Source organism: Clarias gariepinus, chromosome 15, assembly GCF_024256425.1.
Source record: "Clarias gariepinus isolate MV-2021 ecotype Netherlands chromosome 15, CGAR_prim_01v2, whole genome shotgun sequence".
NCBI classification, from domain to species: Eukaryota; Metazoa; Chordata; class Actinopteri; order Siluriformes; family Clariidae; genus Clarias; species Clarias gariepinus.
The window spans coordinates 11,583,015-11,595,689 of record NC_071114.1 but is presented as its reverse complement, the minus strand read 5'-3'; the positions used below and the strand labels follow the sequence as shown (position 1 = coordinate 11,595,689).

Genomic DNA, 12,675 nt, shown 5'->3' with positions numbered 1-12,675 from the left:
TAATAATCCTATGTCCCAGTCAGGCTTTCTCCAAATGCTCTTAGGGCAGACTCTGCCATCCCAAACCTTAGATCAGCCTCAGTCAGATCTGTGCTAGAAGCCAAAGAGGTAGCCCCCATAAGCTCATGTTGAGCTACAACCCTATACTCCTGACAGGTTTCTGCCAGACAGCCATGCCCCAAAATTCTTTTTCACCTGTTACTGACCCAGTCTCCACACCAAGTGCCTGGGTCCTGCCCGGTCACAGTGTCATGTCCAACATCCATTCCTGTTGCAGCACCCAGAGCAAGTTCAATCACTGGCTCCATGCCAAGTTCAGTTTCAGTTTTTATGCCAAGCTCTGGTCCAGTGTATAGGGCAAGCTTTTCTCTCTTGCTTATGCCGAATCATAGTTTATCACCCATGTCAAGCTCAGGTTCACTCACTGTGTAAAGACCCAGCCTGAGACCCATGCCAAGTCAGTTCCATCTCCTGTGCCAAGCTTTGTTATAGCCTTCATGCTAAGATCCTAACTGCTGTAATTCGTTGGGACCTGTTCATCAGAGAGGGGATTCTCTCATGTTTTCTCTTGGGATTCTGCACATTCATCATTTTTTTTGTATTTTGTGAGACTTATATTGTGAAATTCTTTTAGTGTCTCTGCACACTGTGTTTCACGTCAAGGTTAACTTCCTTTTCCTCTGTTTTTCTCTCTTTTGTTTGTTTTTTTGTTTTTTTTTCCTAATTGTTGCCATTATTTTAGTCATTTGTTTTCAGTTTTGGCTGCCTGCCATCTGCTGTGTTATGTGATGTGTTTTAATGTGCGTCTGTTATGTTATATTATCATGTGTCAGCATTAGCATTAAGCATGAAGCTTCAAGTTGCACACTAATCACATTAAGGCCTTTTTACTACTTAAAACTTAATTCAGACAACTGGTTATCAAGACAAACTAGTTACAAATGATATTCTGGACTGAAAGCTAAAATGGTTTTAAATGTAATTAAAATTTAAAAAATGTATTTATTATTTATGCTTTATGTTTTGATCATTTTTGCTGCTAAAGCCATGACAAAAAAAAACTCATTAGATTCAACACATTTATTTAATTTTAAGGTTTGTTTTTTTCCCGAAAATACAGGGCTCTACCAATTTACGAAAGCTCTTTAATAGTTGAAGTCTTAGTGGAAGCACTGTGGATTCTGCATAATACCGGACTGGAAAGGAACAAGACTGAAAAGATTCGGATTCTAGATGTTTTGGGAAATGAAGTGTCTAATATTAGAACTATGGCTCAGCCATTGTTCTCATTGTTATGTTCATAACACCCTATACCAAAAATAAATCACCGTTACACTTCCATTCAAGGTCTGCAGAGAATAATTTTGACTTCATACTAATTATTCCTTCTAATTAGCGTTCAGGTGGGAAATGGCAATTCTATAGTAACATTTATAACGTTATACATATCCATACGCTCTTATGCGTTCTGTGACTTATGGCATGTTCTCATCAAAATAAAGACACAAAAAGAAGAAAAACGTAAATGTCAACATCCGATAAGGAGAGAGGTTTCAGCCTAGGGATGTTCACCTTTTATCTTAATCAACAAAAAGGTTAATGAAAGCACAAAGATAGAGCTGCACTGCATTCTGTATTGAGGCAAGAGAAAATAAAGACCTCATGAGACCTGAGTGCTAAGCAGGTTTTTAATCCATGTCGTGCCCTGAAGAGTGGCAGAAAGTGGTGCTTTGTTTACACATGAAATGTCACCAGTGCCCTAAGCAACAGCTTTTTTCCTGTTTAACCTGGTGGACCAGTGAATGTTGTGCAGAGAACAATTTATTCATCAATGATTTATTTTTTAATAATAATGAAATCTGGCATTTTTATAGTACAATGTAGGTGTCCCAGCAATAGGGTTTTATATAGCAACAAAAACCAAACAATATAATGGCTTTAGGACAGGGATAAAGGAAAAAGAAAAACAAGCCGACAACAAATCTTCCAGAAAAGATCCCACAGATTCTAAAATCACATACAGTCTATCTATCAGTCTATCTATCTGTGTGTGTGTGTGTGTGTGTGTGTGTGTGTGTGTGTGTGTGTGTGTGTGTGTATTTATATTATATATTTGTATATAAATTTATATACAGATATATATTTATTTATATACATACAGTACTGTACATTTATATGTTTTAATCATATTTAATATGTTTTAATTAATTAGATACAAATTAATCTACCTAATCACACTGATTAGTTGTAAATAATCAAATTTTTTTAATACTCAGATTTACTTTTGTTATAAAATTTATGATGGTTTAAGAAAATGTATGATGATTTAAGGAAACAAATGATGTAATTCTCGAATGGTTAACTCTTTGCAGCAGTCATAGTGTGAGCTCTGAAGCTCCTTCTTGTGTTTTTAACATGCCTAGAGTGGATGGGTGCAGTGGCTATTTGTCATCAATTAAATGGATTGGTATGATTAATATTATATATTTGTGTCAAAGGCATATGAGACTCACATTGTCCTACTTACGAACATATTAGACTTACAAACATGCTCCTGGCACGAGGTGGGGTTGACCCTGGAAGGAAACTGGAGTACCCAGAGGAAACTCACCGAGCACAGTGAGAACATGCAAACTCCACAAGAATTGAACCCTCTACTCTGAGGGTGCAAGGCCACAGTGCCAACACTATGCCTGCATGCTATTAGTTACATTTTTATAAATCCAAATCCATAAAAAAAACTCTCTATACCATAAATGTCTACATAAATTAAATAAATCTCTTTTCGCAATATCATAAAACTGATGATTTTGATTTTAAAGAGTTTGCCTATGATTACAGTATAAACCCTCAGACTTTACAAAAACTGTCAATGAGGCATTGTGTTTCTTTTCCGTTTAAGTGCATGGCTCTGCAGAGCACACCACTGTTGAGCTAAGGTATTGATGTGATGGTAGTATGACTCAAAAACAAGGTTGCACCTTTGTGAAGTCTTAAAAATGCTTCATAGAGAAGCTCCAAGGACATGGATGTTGTAATACCACTCAAATGTCATCTTTAATTCACATTTATTTATGTTTGAATGGTACGGCTCTGTTCGAAGTGCTAGGAGCATTCAGCCACGTAACACAATGCAAATAGACCTTTAGTTCTAAGTGCTGCGATACAGAATGGGTGGGAAATATCACTGATACAAACAAGTGAAAAGAGCATATAGAATGAAAGCGCATAACCTACTGTACACTCACAAAAATGTTATAATAAACAGCTGTAGAACTACACATTCATGTAATTATTCAATCAGCAAATGAAGTGGCAGGAATAAAATGCATCAACTCATGCAGATATGGGTCAATGTAATGTTCACATTATTCATATATTCACAATGAACAGTATATTTTTTTATCGTTTTTTAAGTGATACTAAAAGACTGGGGAAAAAAAACCTTTTTTTTATTCCCAGCTGTCCAGTTTCAGTGACCCTGTAGTTTATAAAATTCTGTTCTTAGCTGAGAGTGAACCCTCATGTGGTCTTCTGCTGTTCTAGCCTTTCCATCCACCTCAAGGTTATCATAGCCTTCTTGTCAGCTGAAACCTATCGGCCTATCTTCTCTGACCTCTCTCATCAGCATTCTCTGTGATCTCTTTGAGAGTGTCATGCAAGAAAATCCCAACTCTGCAGTCCAGGAAATACTCAAACAACCCATCTGTCACCAAAACTATTCCACGATGAGAGATACTTTGATCATTCTAATATTTTTATGTAAATGATAATAAAAGTCATTAACATGTATCTGTATGTGTATTGCAGTTAACTGCTGTTAAGTTTCTGTCCATGTTCACTCTGTGTCAGTGGGGGTTTTCTAACTTTTCCAATTTCCTTGAATTTTTTTTGGATTGTTACATAGTTGTGTCTAGCTATGCACTACCTAGTGTACCTAGTGTGAATATTTGTGCATGGTGCCCTGCGATAGACTGTCTTCCAAACCAATTTGTATTCCTATCGCGTATCCAGTGTCCCTGCTATGCTCCGGATCCACCACAACTATAACCAGGATAAAGATGAATGAATCAATGACCTTTAAAGATGATGGTCTAAAGATTTTTCAATCCTTTAACTCACTCATAAAAGCTCACTGTGTTTCAGTGTATGAGTGCTTTGTATGACTATCAGGTAAACTGATAGTGTGCAACATTGTTCTAACACCAACCATATTGAAACTCATGCAGTGTATGACAGCTCGTAGCTTAATTTCCGATTTACCTGATTCAATGTTTGTAAATAAAATATATTGTATTACAACCTTGCTTAGGCTTGTTGGCAGTTGAATATGTAAAGTATTATCATCTAATGCAGTACCTTGTTTTTGCAGTGTCGCCATTGGAATAAGTTATGTTTTGGCAGGGAGTGAAGCGTACGCTGCACTTTTTCATACAAGGTAAGATCACAAATTACACTATACTATATACCAGTCAGTCATGAAACTAATACCATGGTCATGTTTTGATTATTAATTATATACCAGTAAAATTGTGAACGGAATAATGTGTAATCAAGGCTTACCCATGTCTACGGGGACCAAAAGCTAGCCTGTCCGTTCTGATCCCAAAAGCCAATGCAGCAGAAATTGCAGAAAAGTCAAGGCTCGCCATAATAGAAAGTGCACCACAGCCTGTTAAAGAGCCCAAGGCTGCTTCCAAACTCCCCAGATCCCAATCCAATTGAGCACCCATGAAATGCTTTGGACAAACAAGGCTGATCAACACCCCACCCCAAAACCCACAGCACCCAAAGGATCCACTTCTAACATTCTAGTGTCAGACACCACAGCGCACCAACAGAGGCCCTGCATACTGTAGCTACGTTCCAAAGGACCAGATTAACCCGGTGCTAAATGGGGAACCCAAAACCTAGGTTTTTATAGTTTTTAATAGTTTTACTGTTATGGCTGATTGATGTGAGATTGAACTTCATACACTAATTCTTTTTAATGTCACTTTGTTTAAAAGCCCATTGTAAACCTCATTCTATGACGTGGCAGATTATGAACCCAATAAAGTAAATAAAGCAATTGCTTTGGCAACTCATACAGTGTATTACTTTTGTAACTGTAACGGGTAACAGTATGTTGACATAGTAGTTGGCTCACTGCTGCTATACTAACAGGGTAGCAAGAAAATTAGCTAACTCTGTTGAAGAAAACCAGCTTGGGACAGTTGCATAGACAGGTTGGATTGGTCAGGTTGGTTCTGACTACTTCCTGGTGGTCAGACTGGTTCTAACTGGCCAATGTGGATCCAATTTGGATCTACCAGTCTGGTTCCAGCTGGTTCTTGGATCATGATGTGATTTTAGACAGGTTTTAGACACTACAGGCATTAGATCGTTTCACGTGGTTGGGTTGATCAGCATGTTGTTATGCTGTATTGCAGTTAACTGTATTGCAGTTGTTCAGACTGGTACAAGCAGTGGTCAAGCTAGGAGAACAACCAACCTCTCATGCTAAAAGTCAATCTAGCGAATGAATTAAAATAGTCTAAGGACCAGGCTGGAGAACGAGATAAACCAGCCTAATTCTGCTGATTACATATATGAACCTGAAGAAGTCTAGTCATGTTGACTTGCTCAGTCAGCCCTCCAATGAGAACTTTGCTAATGCTAACAATACAAAGCAGTTCTTAACCTTGAATAAATAAATATAATAACAATGTATTTCTACTGTGTATAACCGTCATCTATGATAACATATCTTTGCTGTAAAGACAGACTTAACATTTTAGCTTTGAAAGCTTTTGATCTCAAAATAAGATCTTATATCTCAAAAGGTCATTGTTATCATACAGTATACTTGCCCCAGATACCATGTGCTCTGCATCTTAGAAATTCCAGTACTGTACTGCAGGGCTTAAAGGGTCAGTAGTCAAACAAGGACATGTTAAAAACAATATTTGAATATTGCCCCGTTTTGCCACATACTTCTCTTCCATCATTTTTATTTAATATCAAAAAATTAAACATGCATGAGCAGATTAAACTCTTCCAGGTGTTCTGGACTTTGTCAGCTAATTTGTCCTGAATATATTGCATGCACTCTTTTCTCAGTGCTCAAATCATCATTCAGCTTGTGCTTTGCTTTGATGCAGCATTAATGTGATTTAGTGTTCATTTGGCTGCAAACGTCCTTGTAAAGTTAAACACACATCCCTGGTGGATGAGAGGGACAAGCATAATTGATTCTGACCTAGACCATTTTGAGAACGAACTCTCAGAATACACAGGAGTACAACTTTTATCGAAATTCTTTCATAATGGATATATGAGCACACAGTCAGTGTTATAGCTGATTTATGCCAAAATGTCTAGCGCAATAAAGATAATGGGATGTAAATGTTGCATTTTCATATCGGTATCAATCCCATTTCGCACTGTATTAAAAATAAAGCATAACTAAAAAGTACTTTCTGCTATGTTCAAGAATACAGGTTTATTTTTATTTCTCTAATTTTCTCAATATGAAAAGACGCACAAATGCTTTTGTTCATTCTCTAAAACTTATTATGTTTTGTTTGGCATATATCAAGATATCGCTCATTAAGTAAAAAAGCAGTTAAATATTTGTTAGCAGTTAATTCACACTTTATAACTTGCCCACAGAATATAATCTTATAACTTCAAGAGCATGCAAAGTTTGTTATAATATCCCCCAAAAATACAACATTAAAACTGTTTTTTCTTTTTTACGTTGTCTAAAGCTTATTTTTTTTCAATTTTTCAGCAATTTTGAGGTCAAACAAATATTTTGTAGGTTGTTAATCCATTATGAAATGTCTGGAAAAGGTTGTGTGAGTTTGGTTATGGTCATATTTTATCAAAGCTGGTGTGTCAGACGGCACTTATAGGCACTGAATGGTGAGGTGCCGAATTCCATGTGTGCATCAATATGCAGCTCGGAGTCTAAAGCGTAAACAGGGAAATTAAATAAATCGACTCTGGAGCTCTTTCCAAGAGTAGCATACGGTCTCATAATTCAATTAATGAGTGGCTGTAATTGCAACCTGCTTGTGTTTCTACTAAGTTTATCCATGTATTAAGGTCCATATCTTAGCTAAGTCTCTACTATAATATGGTGCAGCTGGCATAAATGGGCTGGCTAGAAAGATAATAATAATAATAATAATAATAATAATAAGCATGGTTGTGTAGTGGTTGCACACACTGTCGCCTTGCACCTCAAGGGTCCAGGTTTGATTCCCAGCCGGCCATGGTATTCCGGTTTTCTCCCTTAGTCCAAATAAATGCAGATTAGGCTAATCAGCGTTTCCAAATTGTCCGGAGTGTGTGTGTGAGTGTGTATATGTGTGTGTTCCCTGCGATGGATTTGCGCCATGGCGTAGACAATGAGTGAGTGAGTGAGTGAGTGAGTGAGTAATAATAATAATAGATAGATAGATAGATAGATAGATAGATAGATAGATAGATTTCACAGACAGACTCAAGATCAGTAGGTAATCAACAAAGATGCAAAACACCTGGTCCTGCACCATTATAAACCTTCCATGTGCATTACTTAGTGTGTAAATATCATTTTTGGGCCATGTGTGAGAGATCACTTAGTTTGAATATAGTCTTTTCTTATTTTACATATAGACCACACAGTTAGTGACAATAACGTTCCCTGCTGAGAGACAAGCCCCCCCCCCCCCCCCCCCCCCCTCCGAGCTGACACCCAGTTTTTGGTCTCACTGTCACAAAAGCACAAGCATGCCACGCCATCTCATCAAGTCCCAAATTTGCTCCTAATTCTATTTCCCATTAATCTTCCAATTCAGCACAGACGGCCAGTAATCAGCAGCTTTATTGACATCTGGCGCTGAACACTGTAACATACAGGGTTGCATTTTTTGGCAGCCTGTCTGATTATTAGCTGTTAACAGACGTCTTAAGGTAAATTATTTTGGGGTTTGTGGCACCATGTTTGGGAGCAGCGTACAGAACTGTATGAGTATGTAAATTCTCTGAATGTACTGTATAGTATTGTGTACATATACACCTATTACTGACCATTATATCAGGTGATTACACTAAGTGAAACCATCAACATACTAAAAACTGCTTGGTTTCTATGATATGTAGCTATAAAAAAGAAAATAATTATAATCACACTACAGGTATTTGGTGTAATACAGACAAGGGTGGTTTCTTTCTTAATCTGTTTACTCTCAAGGGTACTTCCTTATAACTTTTTTTTTTTTTTTTTTTTGCTGTTTCATTAAAGATCAATTTAAATCTACATTATATTTGGACTTTTGTAGAGCTGCTCTGTGACAGTCAAAAAGGTCACAACAAGTGAAAATACAATTGTACCTTTTCTGTTTTTAGGTTCATATGTAAAATAGTTTAAATCATATCATATACTTTTTCTTACTGTATTAAAAAATGCATTATTTAGCCATAATCGCTAAAGCTAATAGCTAATTGCATTTTCTTGCTATGTTTGGATCAATAGATTTGAAATTTAGTTTGGTATTTGTCATCCATGAAAGGATAGAAGAAGGATTTTGAGTATGAATTCAAACAGTCAAATGACACAAATCAGCAAAATAGTTTAGTCTTGGGAAAGAATAATAGCATAATATTAAGGTGCTTGGGGGGGGTCTGTTACTGGCATTAACCTTATCCTGTTTTTCCTTGTGAAATATTAGATTTGCACAGAAAATTTCTTTATACCACACAACTGATAAATTCTGTATTCAAAAGGTGTTGAATAATTTTTATAACAGCATCTATTATATATATTTTTTATAACATACTCTTATAGTAATTCCGGCTGTGACAGAAGTACATAATATTATTGCACTTGTTGCAATAAATTATTGTTTAGTAGCAACTAGGAAATTGATAAGAAATTGTATGGCAAACAACCCACATAAACCAAGACTAATAATAAAACTGTTTTTTAAATGTAATTTAACCAAGAGAAACACTTTTATACATATAATTTTCTGGTAGAAAAAAATAAGTATTTTTTAGAAGGAGTTTAGGGTGTATATTTTTATTCCTTCAAGAGAGAGAATGCACAAGAAAAGGAAATGACTGTAACATGAGTGATAAAAACACGATTTTTTTTTTTTTTTTTTTTACAAAAATTCAAAATACAGTTCATAGCACCTTACATTTTTTTATTCTTTTAATAGACTTTTAGTCAAGGCAAGAGGAATTACAATTCATTTAAGCTTCGTATTAATAACAAAGGGTCATCACTATTAACTGCTCCATGTTCAAATTCATTTGCTCTATCAATGACAACATCGTTTTTTACTGATTAATTCCTTCTTTTTTTTTCTTCCTTGCTAATTTTCACTAGCAACCTATAGCCCCAGAGTCCTCAAAACCATTTTACAAGTCCACTGGGGGTCATTAGTGCCAAATCCTGCTAAGCAAATGCACTAATGAAGGCATAAAGGGATGTGAAAATGTTTACATGAGGTGCATTGATTAGCAGTTTGATATTCTCCTGGTGATATTCAGAGCATTAGGGGTTGTTAAGAAGGCAGGCTTGTAAAAACAAACCTCGTCATTCTGAAGCAGAAATTATTAAAAGCAAAGGGCACAATCAATGTAATCAATGACGTGTCAGTTAATTATGTGTGTTCAGAAACTACTTATTTATGGAGGGTTTTGTTTGGAGCTATAGTTGAGCCTGTCAGGCTTTCTAGTGCTGAAGCGTCATTAATTTAACATGAACTTTTAATGGCAGCTGGTTTGGATTCCATTCACTGAATAGTTCAGCTCAATAGAGACTGGTCATGGCAACAAAGAGGCTTGAAACAGCAGCATTAGTCCATCCCCTCATCAATATGACAAATGTCATATGCCTAGCCTTCCTCCGAGGTGCACTTGGGTCTCCAGGCTTATGTTATAATTTAGTTGGGTAGTATTAAAACATATGTGCTGACAAAGTGGTTGATTTACAAAGTATAAATACTCTTTGCAGTTTCATCCAAGATCTTATTATAAAATATGATAATTATCAGAACAATTATGCAATGGCGGCTAATTTGGTGGTGGCTAACTGACTTATTACAGTGTATTGTCATATCTGGTTTTATTATATTGTTATATGCCTTATTACATATGTAATGTTTTTGAACCAGTTACATTCCAAAGCCTACAAATGCTATACGTATGTTAATTTAATTGTGCTTACCTTAGACTATGTTATTGTGTCTCCAGGTCCAACTGTATCAGGATACAAAGGACATTTTGTCCTAAGCTTACATTAGTGTCTGTCCAGACTGTCCATACTGTATTAGTATAAAAGCATGTACAATATAAAAAGTTGTAAAGTACCATGTGTTAATAAGCTAAACATCCAGTATCTTGGTTTATACTCAGTTTATACTAGCACTGGTTATATCCCACAATCAATTTAATAACTTAAAGTCTATTTTCGGTAGCAATATTGGTAAATTGTTTAATAATTTTGATAATAATTTGTTTCTACAAAAACAGCTCATTGAGAGTGGCTTACATCGTAGACCTTGTGCATCCTCTAAGCATAATAATAATAATAATAATAATAATAATAATAAATTTATTTAATTAACAAACTTTCTGTAGAGACTTATATCAAGAAATAAGTCTCTAGTGTCATCAATTTGTACAGAGTGCATGTTTAATTGTGTTTTCTTTTTGTCTTATTAACTTTAATATAACAGTTATATTATAATATAATATAATATAATATAATATAATATAATATAATATAATATATTTTTATATTAAATTTAATATAAAAGACACAAGTGAATACACATTTGTTCATAGTAGCATCATTTGTTTGGTTGGGACCTTGTATTGGTGACAGAAGATTCAAACCACTCTATAAAGGTTCCTCTAGCACATTGCAAGGTCTTCTGCTTACTTATTTACAAACCCATCGTCTATGCCACATAATCCTGTATACAGGGTCACAGGGGGCCTGGAGTCTATCCCAGGAGACTTAGAGCATAAGGCATGGTACACCCTGGCTAACCCATCGCAGGGCACACACACAGACCCACACACTTATTAATCCACTATGCACAATTTGAAATTGCCAATTAGCTCAATTTCTATGTCTTTGGACTGTGGGAGGAAACCAGAGTACCCAGAGGAAACTCACTAAGCACATGGTAAACATGCAAACTCATGGAGGAGCAAGGCGACAGTGGAAAATGATTCCTAATGATCCCAGAACCACATTTTTACAATTTGAGCCTAATATTGGCATTGTCATACTAGAATACTCTTGTGGCATCAGGAAAGAAAAAAAATCTACAGATATGATAACCTAGTCATTCTGAATATTCAAGTAGTATGGTTCAGCATTATCTTTCATGGTTTTAATAAAGTGTTAGACAATTCAAAAAGTCTCTTTAAGTTATTTTACCAATAATTTTACCCTTTTGAAACCCAGTAACATGTTTGCTATGACCACAGGATTCATCTTCCAATATGGCTGTTTAAGGAATAAAAAGTTATTCACTGCATAAGTTAGAGTTAACAGAATTGAAGTGAACAGAAACATATTAATTACTACAGCAATTATCCTATTAAATGCTCTTATATAAATCCAAATGGCTACTTGTTCTTTGACTAGACAGTATAATTGATAACAGGACGTTAAATATATGCCACTCATTAATAAATTTAAAAAAACTTTAAACATTAGGCTGCAGCAGTATAAGAGGAATAAAACATTTCAGGGGTTTATTGTGTTCTTTGCTTTAGGCTGAATTACACAACCCTGTTGTTGATTATATCACATTATTGGATTCCATCAAATCTAGCACAAATGCTTAATTCTATGATAATAAATCATCATGTGAATGCAAGCTGGACCATAAATAGTGAATAGAGTAAAAAGTAAAATGCTCTATGGGAAATGTATTCATATTTATGTATATCATAAACAATTGGCAGAAAGCAGGGCTCCCTGGGAACAGAAAACATGGCTTAGCAACTTGGAAAAAATTAACAGATCTAAAGCTGAGCTTGGAAAACAAGAGCTCGGTTAGATGCTCAATGTCAATCCAGATGCCTGAGGTTCTTTTCCCAGTGGGCTCCCCCCACCACCACCACCCGTAATTGCACTTATCACTGTGGAAAGGTAATTTATTTTGTTCCATTCCAGTAAACACTTAACCTGGATATTGTTCGCACAGGTCTGGCTATATCTGACTTAAATGCTTGAATGGTTTATTAAGATCACAAAATAGGCAGATACTTGCTCTAAAACAGGTCAGGAGAAGAAAGTAAGTAAAGGGAAAGTGAGCCATTCTAAACTAAAATAGATTTTTTCCTCTACACAAGTACATTTTTTATGGTTTTATGTCTATCTGTAAGATATGATTCATTTAGTGATTTGGCTTTGCCTTGTATTAATATCTTCTACCTGCATTTACCTGCTTGTGAGGTTTTTTTAATGCAAAGATCTTGACCTAAATGTCTGCCTAGTTCCATTTAAATGCAGGTTAATTAATTTGTGTGTGTATGTTTGTGTGTATATATATATATATATATATATATATATATATATATATATATATATATATAATACTTTGCTACACAGGCCCTGAAATATCACAAATCATAGAAAACATTACCATAGATACTTTCTTTTTGCATTCTGCT

The 12,675-nt window shown here is 35.4% G+C and overlaps 1 protein-coding gene across 1 annotated transcript in view; it reads left to right on the top strand.

Annotated features, from left to right (window-relative positions):
- Positions 1 to 12,675, top strand: part of si:ch211-51h4.2 (uncharacterized) — a 134,764-nt gene that overhangs the window by 36,372 nt on the left and 85,717 nt on the right. Inside the window, exon 7 of the mRNA XM_053513605.1 lies at positions 4,373 to 4,438. Within this exon, the coding sequence (XP_053369580.1) occupies positions 4,373 to 4,438 (66 nt within the window). The remainder of the gene's footprint in view (positions 1 to 4,372; positions 4,439 to 12,675) is intronic.